Source organism: Aotus nancymaae, unplaced genomic scaffold (assembly GCF_030222135.1).
Source record: "Aotus nancymaae isolate 86718 unplaced genomic scaffold, 86718_ANA_hifiasm-v0.15.2.pri h1tg000064l_1, whole genome shotgun sequence".
In the NCBI taxonomy this organism is placed as follows: domain Eukaryota; kingdom Metazoa; phylum Chordata; class Mammalia; order Primates; family Aotidae; genus Aotus; species Aotus nancymaae.
The window spans coordinates 18,214,765-18,230,280 of record NW_026988479.1 but is presented as its reverse complement, the minus strand read 5'-3'; the positions used below and the strand labels follow the sequence as shown (position 1 = coordinate 18,230,280).

Here is a 15,516-nt window from a genome sequence, read left to right as displayed (position 1 = left end):
TTCTTCTTTGGGGATCATAGGGAATTGGAGGTGAGGGGGAAGAGTTTAAAAATGTTTAGGAAAAGGGAAAGCAGCAGCACATTGAGAACTAAAGATTCTAAGAAGTCGGTTTTTTAAGAACCTACAGATGCACACGAAATCTGAAAACAAGCTAGCTCATCTACATTTCTAAAGCCTCAGAAGATGCGCAGTAGAGAAAGAAGTAAGGAGCACAGCAATTGACTCATCTCTTTCTGTCCTGATATCTAGGGGGTACCAAGAAATACACCTGAGAAGAAAAACGAAAAATCATATGCCTGGACCCACCTATTTAAGTCCTGAGCTTCATCTTACTACTAAGTAGGCACTCTTTGAAAAACTCATTGCCTGGAGATGCTCTTCCCATCTCCAAATCCAAAGCCCAAGGAACGCTCAGAAACACATAAAGAAGACTGAACACCACTGATGAGTCATGCCCCATGCCCACCAACAGGACAGCAGAGAGCAAGGGCATGCACTCTCCTTCCTTCAGGCCGAAGTGGGGACAGCAACCTTGACTCTCTCCAGCCTTGCCTCCTCTCTCTCCCTCTTAAACATACCTGTTCAGCAATCCATGCCTAAATGTATGAGCAACTAGCTTAAAGAATATCAAATATAAAACTTTGCCATATAGTATTTCAAATCACTCTATTTACAAGTTTATCTTTTCAAAAAAAAACCATAAAAGATACAGTAATTCAACACAATTCAAGTTTTTCTTTTCTTCTTTAAAGTTCCCTAACAAGGAATTCCAGAAACAGGAAACACTCTGAAGCAACGCTGCCATCCAAGGGGCTCCTAGGGAGCCTGACGGTCCATCAGTTTGTAGTTTGTCTAGAGTCACCCTTGCAATGACATTCACACGTGGGAGATATGGATGACTCTGCTGTTTGAAGGCCAGGTGAATTTGAAATGTCCAGGCAGAACTTCCCCATTCAAGGCAGTCTTCATAAGACCCAGCCTCTTTTCACCAGCAAATTCCCTTATTCAAAGGGTACCCATCCCACCCTCCAACCTTTGGTTTCTTCCTGAATCACAATAACCTACATTAGTCTCATGCCTTGAAAGACTGAGAAACAATTCCCTTTTTCTGAATGGCAGTGAACATAGATGTCATTTTAAGCTACAGGCCATAAGGTTAGCCTAGGAATTATCCTTGAAAACCACCACAGCACCCGTGTCCAGCAGCCCATAGCAGGGCAAGGGGGAGGGCCAGTGGTGGGTTAGAGGCAGGCAGGTGTGGGAGCAGGGATGGGTGAATGGGAGGACATGGGGGAACCGGTCAGATGACATCACCCATGGGGAGGCAGCATCTTACCCTTTAGAAAGCAAATGTCTGTTGCATGAAGGAACAGAAATATTAAGACTATGTAATTCAATCTCAAGAGGTTACTAAAGTGTGCTCCAAATATATCCTGATGCTGCTGAAATTCATCAAAAAGGGAAGAGTCCCAGCTACTATCCCGTCTGCCTCAAGCAGACCACCCTAATTCCTTGATCCTTTGCTTCAAGTTGTTAGAAAACCATTCAAAAAAGTATACCAAAAAGGTGAGAGAAAAAAAAAATGTGTCATGCAAAGAGGATGTGTTTTTTTTTTGGTTTGGTTTTAGAGTAGGTTGGGTTGCTGTGGTTACTAGGCGATAGATAGCAGCCCTTGGTGGCAGAGAGGTTCCTAGCCTGGGAGGGAGAAATGCAGGGTGTGTGTATTCCTGTGCATGAGAACACTGGACTGAATCTTGCTGATGACGGCCAAAGGCTGCTTTAGAGATGGTGAGAGATTGGATCTTATATAAACAGTGCTTTAACCCTCTTCATCCTGCCTGCAAAAAGACCTAGCTGCCTGTAGCACTGTAGGTCTCAAGTACTGAGAGGTGGAGTAGAGAGAGTGCCTACTGTAAACAAAAGCAATGATCCAGCCTGGATCTCAGTGCCAATTTCTTCACCCAGCTGCATCAGACTTAACTTTGCAGCGTGTTCTGGGGTACTGCTATCTGACTTCCTCTTTCCGAAGGCTGGGCGTTTGGACTGCTGAAACAAAATGAGTGCCCCCTATTTAGGATACTCATGAGAAAACGGCTTTGCAAGTCTTTCTCTCAGTTATCAAAATCAGATGGCCTCCTCTGCTGATTGATTTCTGTTTCTTGCAGTATTGATGAGTATTGGCTGAGATGATCATGGAGATGAGTGACACCAGAGCTCACAGAAACATTCATGTTGACAAGTAGCAACAGAGTCAGTCACGCTGCATTTCTCGGTGGCAAAGAGAAATGGCCTATGACACTGGAATCAGCAGTTGTCATGGATACCATGTAAAGCTCAGCAGTTCTGCTGGGGCCCACGGTTAGAGGAACTCCACGTAGTTCTCAGGGATGAGGCCAGTCTTTCCGTTTAGAGTCCCCTCCAACCAGCCCGGCTCCTGAGATGGGTGAACTGTACAGGAAGGGGAGAGAAAGCGAGAAGAGATGACGTTATAGATAGAGCAGGCGGCAGATGTGTGTGGGGTGTGTGTGTGTGCGGGGGGTGGTGGTGGTGGTGTGTGTGTGTCTGTGTGTAAAGAAGGCTTGGACAATGATTACAATCACTTGTTAAATTACATCATTCTAGAAGTTTAAACCAGAAGTTCTGAACTTTTTGTGGGATATAAGCCTTCTGATGAAAGCTGTTCTGAACTTTCTTCACAACAAAAAAGGAAACAGACACAGACATTCAAAATTTTACAATTTTTAGGGGTTTCACGAACTTTCTGAAGTTCCTTGTTTAAACTATAAAGAAGTGACAGATTCCTACTTTGTAGGTTAGAGGGCAACAGTTGTCCTGGTCCAGCTATATATGTATGTATCCATCCATCCATCCATCCATCCACCCACCCACCTGCCCAGTATCAACTATATACTGAGTGCAGTGTCCATGGAAGACTGCTAAGAACTAGTCTTTAAAGATATCCAGCTTTTAGAGGCTGGACCTGGTGTTTCATGACTGTAATCCCAGTACTTTGAGAGGCTGAGGCAGGTGGATTGCTTTAGCCTAGGGGTTTGAGAACAGCCTGGGCAACATGGCAAAACCTCCTCTCTACAAAGTATACAAAAACTAGCCAGGTTTGATGGCACGTGTCTGTAGTCCTAGCTACTTAGAGGAGGGGGAGTGCTGAAGGGGAGGATCACTTGAGCTCAGTGATTGCACCACTGCACTCCAGCCTGGGCAACAGAGCAAGACCCTGTCTGTCTCAATCAATCAATCCAGCTGCTAATCATCATCTTACTTTCCTTCAAATCCTTACCCCTGCTTCTAATTTCCTTGCACATTTTCTGGGTTTTTTTTTTTTTTTTGGTGGTTGTCATTTTGAACAGCCTTTGAATAGCCATTTCTCTGTTTTGCTCACACCCTTTCTTAGTTTTCTTTTCTGTTCTTTAGATTTCCCCCTCTTCTAAATACCAGCTGGAAAATTGTTTTCTTCCTCCTTCTATTGCCCTTTGATTTTTCAGTATCCAAAGAATATATATACACGTTTGTGACATCATGATCCATCTCCATGGAAACCACTGTGATATTATAAAGATTATATAAAATCCAGCTGAGTCTGCAAAGTAGCCAATAGCAGGAAGGAAGAGAGAAGGAATCATGGGACTAAGAGGTGGGGGATGTTCACGCTCGTCAACTGAAGATATACAGATCACTCTGGGGCGAGGCAAGACATTTACTCTTAATGTGTTAGGAAAACTCCAATTTTCCAAGATTATCTGGAGAGAATAGATTTTCCCTTATTCTCTTCCTGGGCTAATTAAATGACTTCCTGAGCTTGTTTTAGAAAAGCATTTCCGCCCCGACACTGCTATTGAATTCTAGTTTCAGTTTGTAGGGAAAGAAGCAAGAACAGAAACCAAAGGAGGCAAATGGGAGGCAGCAAAAGAACCGGCACTCAGGCTTCCAGAAGATCAGTGTCAGTAAACTTTGGGTACACCTTAAATGCCTCCTTAGGCAAAGACAAGGCCAAACATCTACTAGTTGGTCTCCAGAGTTGGCCAATTTCAGAACACTAGGCTTCAGGAATAAACAGCAAGGATACTCTGGGTTCATGACAACCCATACAAGAGAGAGTCTAGGAGAGAAGTGCTTTGGCAGAAGAGAGAGCTTAAAAGCAACCTGGCCTCTCCAATTACCAAAGCTTTCCTATGCCACTCTTAAAGAACACCCCAATACTCCTGCCTTCTGCCCATCCAACCAAAGCTTCCAAGATTACTTCAGTTTCTGCACTTCATACTGGCAACAAGTCTCTCTTCCCTTTTGTGGGTTCCTGCAGGTATGAAAGGACCTAGTGTGGATAAAGCACTCTGCACAGAGCCAGGCACAGAGCAGATGCTCAGTGCAGGCTAGTCAGTAGGAGACCCTGGATCGGGACTGCTCAGCAAGATCCCCTTCCAGTAAAAACCTAGTAAAACCAGGTGGCCCTTACCACCTACCTAAGCTTCAGAAAAAATCAAAGGGTTAGAACAAAATTATGAAACTCATTCTCCAAAACAAAAGACCTAGCAAGAATAAAGTAACCAAACTGACAAAACAAAAACCCAAAACCGGGCCCTCCCACTTTACAGCAAAGCTCTGAGTTGAGCTGTTACTCTACCGGATGCTCTGAGTCCATCTCCTTCAGACCTTTCTCCTTTTCCTGGTCAGCTGTTCAAACACAGCACGGGTACAGGGGTGGAAACACTTACAATGCAATTTGGGGACTCAGGGAAGAATGAGAGGGGACAAGAGAGGCCCTCCAAACTGGGGGCTAAGAGGTGGGTCACAAGATAACACAGCCTTTGGGTCGGCTGCTGACTCGCTGAGTCTTCAAGCCAGCGTTTACTAAAGCATATGTCAGGCCGGGCGCGGTGGCTCAAGCCTGTAATCCCAGCACTTTGGGAGGCCGAGGCGGGTGGATCACGAGGTCGAGAGATCGAGACCATCCTGGTCAACATTGTGAAACCCCGTCTCTACTAATACAAAAAAATTAGCTGGGCATGGTGGCGCGTGCCTGTAATCCCAGCTACTCAGGAGGCTGAGGCAGGAGAATTGCCTGAACCCAGGAGGCGGAGGTTGCGGTGAGCCGAGATCGCGCCATTGCACTCCAGCCTGGGTAACGAGAGCAAAACAAAACTCCGTCTCAAAAAAAAAAAAGAAAAAAAAAAGGCATATGTCAGACCATGTGCATCAGAACCCTTGGGATGCTTATGCAAATTGCACATTTCTGGGCCCCATGGCAAATCAATTAAAGCAAAATCTCTGGGAGTAGGACCCAGGAACCTGTATTTTAACTAGCTCACAGAAAGTTAGAAGCTATAACTTTTCTGTGCCCAAACACCTCTGAGTTAAAACGCAAATTTTCATTTACCGATGGAGGAGGGAGGCAGCACCACATACCCCCTCCCCGCTTCTTTCTGCTGTCTTCTGTTTCCACGTTAAGGCTTAGCTGCTTAAGTCCTTTGAGAAGCCCCACTTTCTTCATAAATATTACCATGGAATCCCTTCTACCTGCTCCCTCCTCCTCCAGACTCCTAAAATGCTCATAGTACATCCCACATAGTATTCATGGGTCCTATTTATATGCTGTTCAAATGTGCTAAGCTTTGCTTCTCTATCTAGTTTTTCAGTGCGTTTTGGTTTGGATTATAGCACTTCCTGGCTCGACAACCTTCAGTAACTCCCTTCTGCTTTGTGAATTATAATGATATAAGCTAACACTTAGATCTATTATGAAGCTGCCATGTGCTTAAAGTATTAGACATATTGATTCATTTGATCCTCAAGATCTTAGTTTGTACTATTATTATCTGTATTTTGCAGATGAGAAAATTAAGGCTCAGAGAGGTAAATTAATTTGTGCATGGTCATAATACTAGAACCAAAATTTGAACCCCGCTTGTTTGACTCCAGAGACTAACCCCCTTCCCACTATATCAGGCCTCTATTTAACCAGAGGTGTGACCCTTGCCGATAAGGATGATAACACATGTTGAGCACATGCTAGGCGGCAGACCCTTTGTGAATATGCATGTCACACCTCCATTTCCCCGTTCCATCTTCAGAATGACTATGGAGTCGGTTCTGCTATTATCCTCACTTCACTGATGAAAAACTGAGGCTCAGAAAAGTGAAGTTTCTTGGCCAAAATTAAATATTAATAGCTGGCAGATGATGGAAGTGAACCAGAGCCCAGGACACCTGATCCCAGAGTCTGTCATCTTAACTACTACTGCTGTTGCCTGGCCCAATGCTCTGAACTTCAAAGATGCTAAGTGCTTGTTGGGCTGAATGGCGCCAATGTCCAACACTGAACTGTACCAGGGTCCAATATGCTGTACGAACACAAAAGGCATTGCTGCAAGCTGCCTGAGTGGCTCTTCAGCCCAGCAAGCATATACTAAATATAAGCTGCTGGGGACTTGGGTAGGCTTCCTGCCAACCAACCACTGTCTCTCAGCTATGCCCCTGTGTACACAATACACCCTGCATACACAACTCATGTCTTCTGCCCTCCTTCGCTCACCATGGACAAGGAGCAAGTGTGTGACTAAGGTCTCTAGTGGCTGACTGTCCCCAAAAGAAGTCTTAACTAAAAGAGGTGAAGACCCCTGGGTAATTTACATGCACTCATTTAACAAATGTTTACTGAGCACCTACCACATGCTATAGACACCATGCTAGGTCCTTACTTCTGTGCACATAGCACAGAACAAGCAGATAAGATTTTGCTCTCAAGGAGGGACAATCAAGCAATAAGCAAGCATATAATGTTGGGTAGTAGTAAGAGGAGAGAGACAGACTAGAGCAGTGGGTGGTGTAAGTGCAATGGCCCTGCGATGGGAAATAGCTGATGTGACTTTAGAAGAGTGGCGTGCATGTATTTCTTAAAGGGCCTCATAGTGAGTGTGTCTCTCTCCTCTACTCTGGCGTTGTAGTGCCATAGATAACATGCAGACACAAAGGCATGAGTGCCTATGTTCCAGTAAAGCTTTATTTACAAAACAGGTGGTGGGCTGGATTTAACTGGCAGGTCATGGTTTGCTGACCTTACTTGAGAACGTAAAGAGGCTGCTGCAGTATGTCAAGTGAAGGCGAGAGGAGGTCAGAGAGGGTAGGAACTGGGCCCTTGAGGGCCTTGTAAGTAATTCTCAGAGCAGTGGGAGGCCACCGATAAATTTTAAGCAGGGAATAAAATACGTGGTTTTCATTTTCAAAGATGACTCTTGCTGCTGTGTGAAGGGGTTATGGGAGCAAGTGTGGAAGCGAGCGACAAGATGTGTTTGGCAGTCAGTGGAAGCGTCCAGGGGAGAGGTGGAGGTGGCCTGGGTTTGGGTGTGGCAGTGACGATGGCTGGGGAAGCTGAAGGACATCCCTGACTGCTCTCCTGTTAACCCATTTCCTAGGCAGCTTGGGGGCTCCCCAGTGAGGATATTCTCCATCAGTAAAGGAAACTTGGGACAGCCCTGCCGTGAGGTGGTGCTGTGTCAGATACCATGGGAATGAATGGATTCAGCTCCTGTTAAATCTTGTTAAAAGTATCCCTAGAACCCAATTTTAGTGACTGCCACGTGCATTTTCCAGGTATCACGAATCATGTGGCTTCAAGATGACTAATGTTACTGAGAACGTGAGCTATTTTTCTTTCCAATTACTGTCTGAGGTGCTCTTGTTGAAATGGACAGTTTCCCAGTAGATTGGCCAGGGCTGACACTGGAATTATTTCTAGGTATTGCACATCCATTTCCCACTGCACAAAGTCCATGAGCTGACAGCAGTAGCCACTCCAGAGTCACAGAAGGGGCCCCTGGAATCCAAAGGCTTTGCGATTAATCATTACAAAACAACAGACTTTCTCCTTCACGGGCCCCTCCCTTTTCCTCTTCCTTATTCATTCTTCTTAATCCTGAAACACACATACATACACACACACACACACACACACACACACTTTCTTCTGATCGGTTTGATGATTTAATCTGCCAGCTACACAGCATACAAATTAAACAGCCCTTACCTAATATCCCCAGGGTAAACTAACAAGTGATGGAACAAGGAAAAAGACCCCACTGCCTGACAGAATAATAGTGTTCTTCTGTAATGCCTCATTTTCTCCTATAGAAGTGAGGGGGTGGGGAGGAAGAGGGTCTATGTAAGCATTTTTCTTTGGAAAGAAGACCTAATAACATATTTTCAGCTAACCCAATTGAGAAAATGTGCTAACATGTCGTCAGGTCCATTTTCTACTGCAGCTCAGAGGTGTTTTCTTTCAGGTTTAATTTGGCCTTCTGCTCCTCAGGGAATTTGAAAGGTCACTGTCAAGGCTGGTTAAAAACAAACCAGTGTCAGTGAACTCTGCCATGACTCCTAGAGACCACAGGAAGGCTTGAGTAAGGCCTCTCACTCGTTCCACCAAACTTCCCTTCTGCTCTCATCTCCCAGCACATATAGGATTTATGATGATTATCATGCTGTGGACGACAGCAGATACAGAACCTGCTAGGTGACAGGTGGCGGGTTGGATTTGACCGGCAGGTCATAGTTTGTTGACCTTATTTGAGAACATGAAGAAGGCTCATGAGGCTGCAGTATGTCAAGTGAGGGCGAGAGGTCAGAGGGGCAGAAACTGGGCCCTGGAGGGCCTTGTAAGTAATTCTCAGAGCAATGGGAGGCCATTGAAGGACTTTAACATGATTTCCATTTTTCAAAGATCACTCTCGCTGCTGTATAAAGAAGGGTGATGGGAGCAAGAGTGGAAGTGACAAGATGTGTCAGGTGGCCAGTGGCAGCGCCCGGGTGAGAGGTAGAGGTGGCTGGGGCTTGGATGTGGCCATGAAGATGGCTGTGGAAGCTGAAGGACATTCTGCTAGGAAAAAAGGACTTGGTAGTTAACAGTAATCCAGGCTTCTCTTCTCTTCCTGTCTTTTTTTGCCCTTTATGCTTAACTATTTAAGCCACTGCAGAAAGACTTAAAAATGAAAGAAGTCAGGAACATAAAACGGTGCAACTTCTTTCTCTCTCTTTTTTTTTTTGGAGACAGAGTTTCGCTCTTGTTGCCCAGGCGGGAGTGCAATGGCGTGATCTCGGCTCACCGCAACCTCCGCCTCCTGGGTTCAAGCGATTCTCCTGCCTCTTCTTTGTGAAACAGTTTGGTGTTTCCTCAAACACTTAAACACAGAGTTAATATGACCCTGCAATCCCACTCCTAGGTATATCCCCAACAGAACTGGAAACCTGTGCCCTCACAAAAACTTAACACACATGTTCACAGCAGCATTATTCAAGTAGCCAAAAAGTAGAAACAACATGTCCATCTACTGATGAATGAGCTTAAATAAAATGTGCTGTATCTGTACCATCGCACATAAAAAGGAGTAAGGCTCCGACACATGCTATAGCACGGACGAACCTTGAAAACATTATGCAAAGTGAAGAGGCCAGTTTCAAAGATCATATACTGTATAATTCCATTTGTATGAAATGTCCAGGGCAGGCAAATCTAGGGAGATGAAGTAGAAGCGTGGTTGCCTTGGGCTGGATGGAAATGGGCTGTGGCAAATAGGGCATGACTGCTAAAAATACAGGGTTTCTTTTGGGGGTGATTAAAATATTCTGGAATTACATAGTGGTGATGGTTGCACAACTCTGAATATACTAAAAACCACTGAATTGTACATTTTGAATGGGTAAATTGTATGTTGTGTGGCTATCTTAATAAACTGTTGGAAAATGGAAGAAGGCTGCACTCACAGAAAGAAATCACAACTAAGATAGAAGCATATACATAACTTTTGATAGTTTAAAACAATTCTGCCCCTGAAAGCAGGAGTCCTTTGTGTAGTCAGAGGAATGGCTGATAGGAACACGATGATCTCTTGCCCATGTGAGCAGTGAAGTGGGACTTGGAGGACAGAACTTTAAGGCCTGGATTCACCTGCCAATGTAGAAATCTCTCAAATCCTGCTCATATACAGGCAGAAGCCCCTTCCCTGCTGACGAAGCAGGGCACAGAAGCCCAAGCAATGCAGCCCATCTGGTTTGTCTTCTGTGAGAGCCATGGCAGGTTACGGCAGGGCTAGGACTCCGCCGCCTGGGCCTGTGTTGGGGACACTCACCAGTTAAATGGCTTTGGAGTCTTCAGCAGACCCACTGCACCTGCACTGCACCTGCAGTCTGCTGGGGCCTGCAAGCACCAGCCATGGACAGGAGAGGTGGCTGGGCTGGCTGTTTGTGCACTTTGATTTATAAAGGGCCCAGATGAGAGTTAATGGAGCAAAGATTTAAGGACAGTGCTTGAGGATTTGAGAACTATAAAAGGGAATGCAAACTCAGAAGGCCACATGCCATTCTGGAGTAACCTCTCCCCCTCCTGCTGACCCAGAAGGCCAAAAGTTGTGTGATCTGGGAAACCCCCATGCTCTGTCCCTTGTTCCCCCTTCTGTCTACCCGTGCCTGATGGATACCTCTGCTATGCTGAATGTAGGGGCTGGGCAGACACAATGACAGCCTCTTTGGACCTGCGTACAGTCAAGGGCTGGTCCCCAGGAACCCATCTCTGCTCTGGCCTGGAATGTAAGACCTTTACAGATGTGGCCAGGACCCATGGAGGCAGGTGCAGCATCCACTGCCCAGACAAAAGTAAGGAAAAACTGTCACTGTGAACTATAAGAGCATCAGGGCCTTTTTTGAAGATGGATACAATGGTGATGATGGTCTTAATAATAAAAATATTAACTTATTGAATACTTAATATGTGTTGAGTACCATTTTAAACATGTGATGTGTATGATCTCTCAAAGCCACTTCCAAGTTCTGGGCTGGGTCTTCTGCAGGCACAATCTCATTTACTGTGGTAACAACTCAACTCAGAGCTGATTATACTAGTCCACTCTTCACAGTGTCTCCTGAAACCAACACACACACACACACACACACACACACTCTCTCTCTCTCTCTCTCTCTCTCAGTTTTTGTTCTTACCCATTGTATTGAGACTTTCCCTAGGGAGGAACTTTGAAAATGCCAGTTATTTATGTGCTCCTCTTGCCCTCGCCCCCTGCCCATATCTTTGTGAGGGGATGAGAAACTCACCATTATCGAAGACCGTGCCTGCTGTGAACGAAAGTTCTGAGTCATGTTCAGCTTTGCAGGCATACAAGGCTTTTGCCTTCCGGAACGGTGTGCTGTGTGAAAACAGGAGTTTATTTAACATTTTTGAAAAAACCCTTAGAAAGCCCCAGACATTTAATCTCTTTTCTTCCTTTTCCCTGTGAGCTACCTAGTCCCCTCTCGTGGGAAGTGCCTGGCAAGGCAGCCAGATGGCAAGACATGAGGTGGGAAAGCTGCAAAGGTCACAGGAGAAAAAGGAGAAAAATTCAGAGAAAAGCCATAAGCTTCAAGAAAGTACCCTTCTTGTGGGGTCACCTTGTGCCGTGTTAAAACTTTACCTGGGAGTTATAACAGCCAAACAGCAGGAGGGCAGGCTGGGCCCCCCTTTTTTTTTGGAAGCTAAAGTGATGGGGGAGGGGAGGGAGGCAGGGGCAGGAAAAAAGTTCCACGCTGCTCTGAGGAACACACTCCCAACAGACCCTGTTGAAAAGTTGGCAATGCTCAGTGAGTCACAAAGGAGAAATTCCAGCAAAGCCAAGTTTCAGTTCCAGACCACGGGTGGACACGAGTTCCCCCAGATGTTCTTGATTTCTTACCAGGCTGGGTCTTGCTGGCAGGGCAGGATTCCAGAACTGGAGCTCTCCAGCCCCCAGGGGAGGGAACAGACAAGGTATGTGAGGGCAGTTACACATGTGTGCGCATGAGCACACACGTGCACCTGTATGGGGAGTGTGGGGAGGAGGAAGAAGGAAGGGGGACACGAGGCATTTTGTTTTTGCTCTTCTCATGTCAGGTGAGTGTTGACAATTACTCTCACTGTGCATTCAAATCACCTGAGGAGCATTTAGAAAATGCAGATGTCTGGCTTCTACCCAGATGTGCAGATATTATATAGGCATCAGTATTTTTAAAAAGCTCTCCAAGTGATTCCAATGTGCACTGAGGGTTGAGAAGCACTGTTCTAGAGCAGAGCGTGGTAAACTTTTTCTGCAAAGGGCCGGGTGGTAAATATTTTAGGCTTTGTGAGCCACATGGTCTCCATTGTGCAGGGTCATCAGAGTAAAGGTTATCTCGAATTTATTGCTGGGGTGCAGTTTACTGTTGTTCCCTCTGGTTTTCTTGGAGCCAAGATATGATGGCCAGGCAGGAAATCATAAGGAAAGTGGGAGAAAATGAAGTGGGACCCCTGGGAATGAAGGAAAGAAGAATCTTTAGTATTCCTCAGCTCCAACAGGAAAACACCTCTTCCTGTCTAATTATGATTAAAGAATAAAGTTCAGGACAAGGGGCATAGTCTGTGATCCAAAGAAACCAAGTCTGTGTGTTGGCCAGCAAGGGTCAAACATCCTTTGTGCATCTTTCCAGGGAGGAACATAAGAGGCTTTTCTTGGGGGTGCTGGGAAGCAGAGAGGAGGAGTGACTTGGCTGTGAAAAGTGCTAAAACAGATAAAAGACTATACTGACAGGCAAATGGAACCTGTTAGGACATTGAAGGTGAAAGGAGACTCCAGTTCACATTAGCCAGGGTCTCAGAGACCAGGTTTTGAGGCAGTATTTCTGCCTTTTGAGGTTAGGGTAGAGCAGGTGGGTAAAAAGCAAAGAGATCAGGGAAGGGGGAATAAAAACTAAGGGAAACAGCATCTGAGGCAAGGCTCCTCTGGCTGGATTTTCGCAGATATTACTTATTAATCTCATTAAATAAAGGTAATGGGACGATACAGGGGCAAGCCGGGAAAGCAGCAGAGGTATTTGGCAGGCAGAAATAAAAGGGAATGGTCTTAGGTGCCCAAGATTATCATTTAAAAGGAGCAACATTCCATTGATATTAGGTTTTTGGAATTGAGTAATGAAGTGGTAATAACATAGTATATTACAAAAATAACAGACTAGGCACTATGGCTCACACCTGAATCCCAGCACTTTGGGAGGTGGCAGGATTGCTTGAGCCCAGGAATTCAAGACTAGATTAGGAGACCTCCATCTCTACAAAAAATAAAAAAATTAGCCAGGCATGGTGGGACACGCCTGGAGTCCAGGTTACTTGGGAGGCTGAGGCAGGAGGAATGCTTGAGCCCAGGAGGTCGAGGTTGCAGTGAGCTGAGATTGCACCACTGCACTCTAGTCTGGGCCATGTAAGATCCTGTCTCAAAAAAAAAAAAAAATTAATTAAAACAAAGGCCAAGAAAGGGCTGTGTTTTCTTCTCAAGTTGATAGGTAACCAACAGTCTATGGGATGGCCTTTTCCCTTGAAATCTCCCTCTACTGCCTTAGGATAGGCACAAAAATGGGAGATATGACAGGGGGCCATTCCTGTTCCCCAAGAGTAGGGTTGCCAGATAAAATACAGGACACCTAGTTAAATCTGGATGACAGATTAAACAATAAATATTTCTTTAGTATACGTTATATCCCAAATATTGCATGGGACATTTGTATACAAAAACATCTGTGTTGTTTATCTACCATCCAAATTTAACTGGGTATGCTGTATTTTTTATTTTAATCACTAAATCTGGCAACCCTACCAAAAAAGTCTTATCTTCTTAAAAACTTGTCAGCCCAACAAGTCAAGTACCCCATAACTCCTTCTCAAAGGCCTTAAGCGGTTTGCTTTAGGTAGGGTTCCTACCAAAACAGACAAATCCTGTTGGCAGAGAGTTTGTGTTTGTAGGTTTTGGCTCTGATTAAAAAAAATAAAAAATCTCCACCAGGCATCATTGGTTCTTTGCCTTCCTACTCTCCACGGTGCATCTCAAAACTGGATACAGAGAGCCTGGGGTAGTTTTTGGCTGCTCCGGTCACAGAGCCCTTCAGACCTCAGCGGGGCCTTTATGGGCATGAACATGTTTGGATCCTCCTGCTAGCTCCCTTTAATTTTCACCTCTGAGCATGGCACAAGGCCTGGAAAGCACTCAGAGGAGTTTTCCTCAAATGCCCTTGCAAGCCTTGCAAAATGATGACCCATTCTCCATCATATGGCACTACAGGGAGGTGGGGCCAGCTAGACGGGCAAGCGGCGAGGAGTCGATCATTTAGGCATAATTTCCAGGGACCCCTGTGCAAATGCAAGTTATGGGTTTGGGACTACAGGCTTTTTGCGGGGAGGGGTGAGCAAGTGGAAGAAAAAGGAACTGTGGAGGGAATGTTTCTCCCGCACCCTTTATCTACTGTGCTGCAAAAGGCATCTTCATTCCTGAGCTTGAACAAACAAGCTCTACAAATGGTTTGAAGAGGGGACAGTGATATCGTGCGGCTCTGCATCCCCACCTGAATCTCATCTGGTAGCTCTCATAATTCCCGTGCTGTGTGAGGGGCTCAGTGGGAGATGACTGAATCGTGGGGGAGGATCTTTCCTGTGCTGCTCTCGTGATAGTGAATGGATCTCATGAGATCTGATGGTTTTAAAAAACGGGAGTTTCCCTGCCCAAACTCTCATTTTGCCTGCCGCCATCCATGAAAGATGTGACTTGCTCCTCTTTGCCTTCTGCCATGATTGTGAGGCCTCCCCAGTCATGTGGAACTGTAAGTCTGTTAAACACCTTTTGCTTCCCAGTATAGGGTATGTTTTTATCAGCAGCATGAAAACAGACTAATACAGACAGGAAGCAATTTCCAGAGGAGACATCATTCAGTTCACGGGGCCACTGATTAGGGCTAATTCAGTATTTACTTTTAAAGGTTTTGCTCAGGGAAGAAAATCTAAAGCTTCATCCTCTGGAAGTGGATTTAGGGGAGGCCCCACTGGACCTCAATAATGGGTGTATATCACCACCTCTTTGCTATATACTGCAGTGTATGAGCTTCTGTTCTCTCTGTTCCTTTGATGGGCTAGCTCCCCAGCAGTGTTGCTATCTGTGCTCACCTGGGAAAACACAGTTAGCCCCACTCTGCCTTGACTCTTTTTTTTGAGATGGAGTCTTGCTCTGTCACCCAGGTTGGAGTGCAATGGTGCAATCTCTGCAAACTCCACCTCCCAGGTTCAAGCAATTCTCCCGCTTCAGCCTCCTGAGTAGCTGGGATAACAGGCGCCTGCCACCATGCCCAGCTAATTTTTGTATTTTTAGTAGAAACAGGGTTTTACCATGTTGGCCAGGCTGGTCTTGAACTCCTAACCTCGGGCGATCTGCCTGCCTCAGCCTCCCAAAGAGCTGGGATTACAGGCGTGAGCCACTGCGCCCGGCCTGCCTTGACTATTTCAAGAGGGCAGCTTCCTAAAGGTGTCTAAATGGTACAATTCTAACAATGGCCAGGGGAGGAGGTATTGAGTAACTGTGACCCCAGACACACAAGATGAGCTGATTGTGTTGCCACTGTCCTCTGCCAATCTGGAAATGCTTTAAGAGGTAGGAAGGAGTAGGAAGGAAAAACAGTATGGAAATATTTTGGGAG

The 15,516-nt window shown here is 45.6% G+C and overlaps 1 protein-coding gene across 6 annotated transcripts in view; it reads right to left on the bottom strand.

Moving 5' to 3' along the window:
* Window positions 1–647: 647 nt before the first annotated feature.
* ARHGAP26 (Rho GTPase activating protein 26) overlaps window positions 648–15,516 on the bottom strand; it is a 643,473-nt gene continuing 628,604 nt past the window's right edge. For all 6 annotated transcript variants that reach the window (XM_064366439.1, XM_064366438.1, XM_064366434.1 and 3 more), the window contains 2 exons: window positions 11,110–11,201; window positions 648–2,448 (listed from right to left, as the gene is read on the bottom strand). In XM_064366439.1, the coding sequence (XP_064222509.1) occupies window positions 2,360–2,448; window positions 11,110–11,201 (181 nt within the window). In that variant the 3' untranslated portion in view covers window positions 648–2,359. The remainder of the gene's footprint in view (window positions 2,449–11,109; window positions 11,202–15,516) is intronic.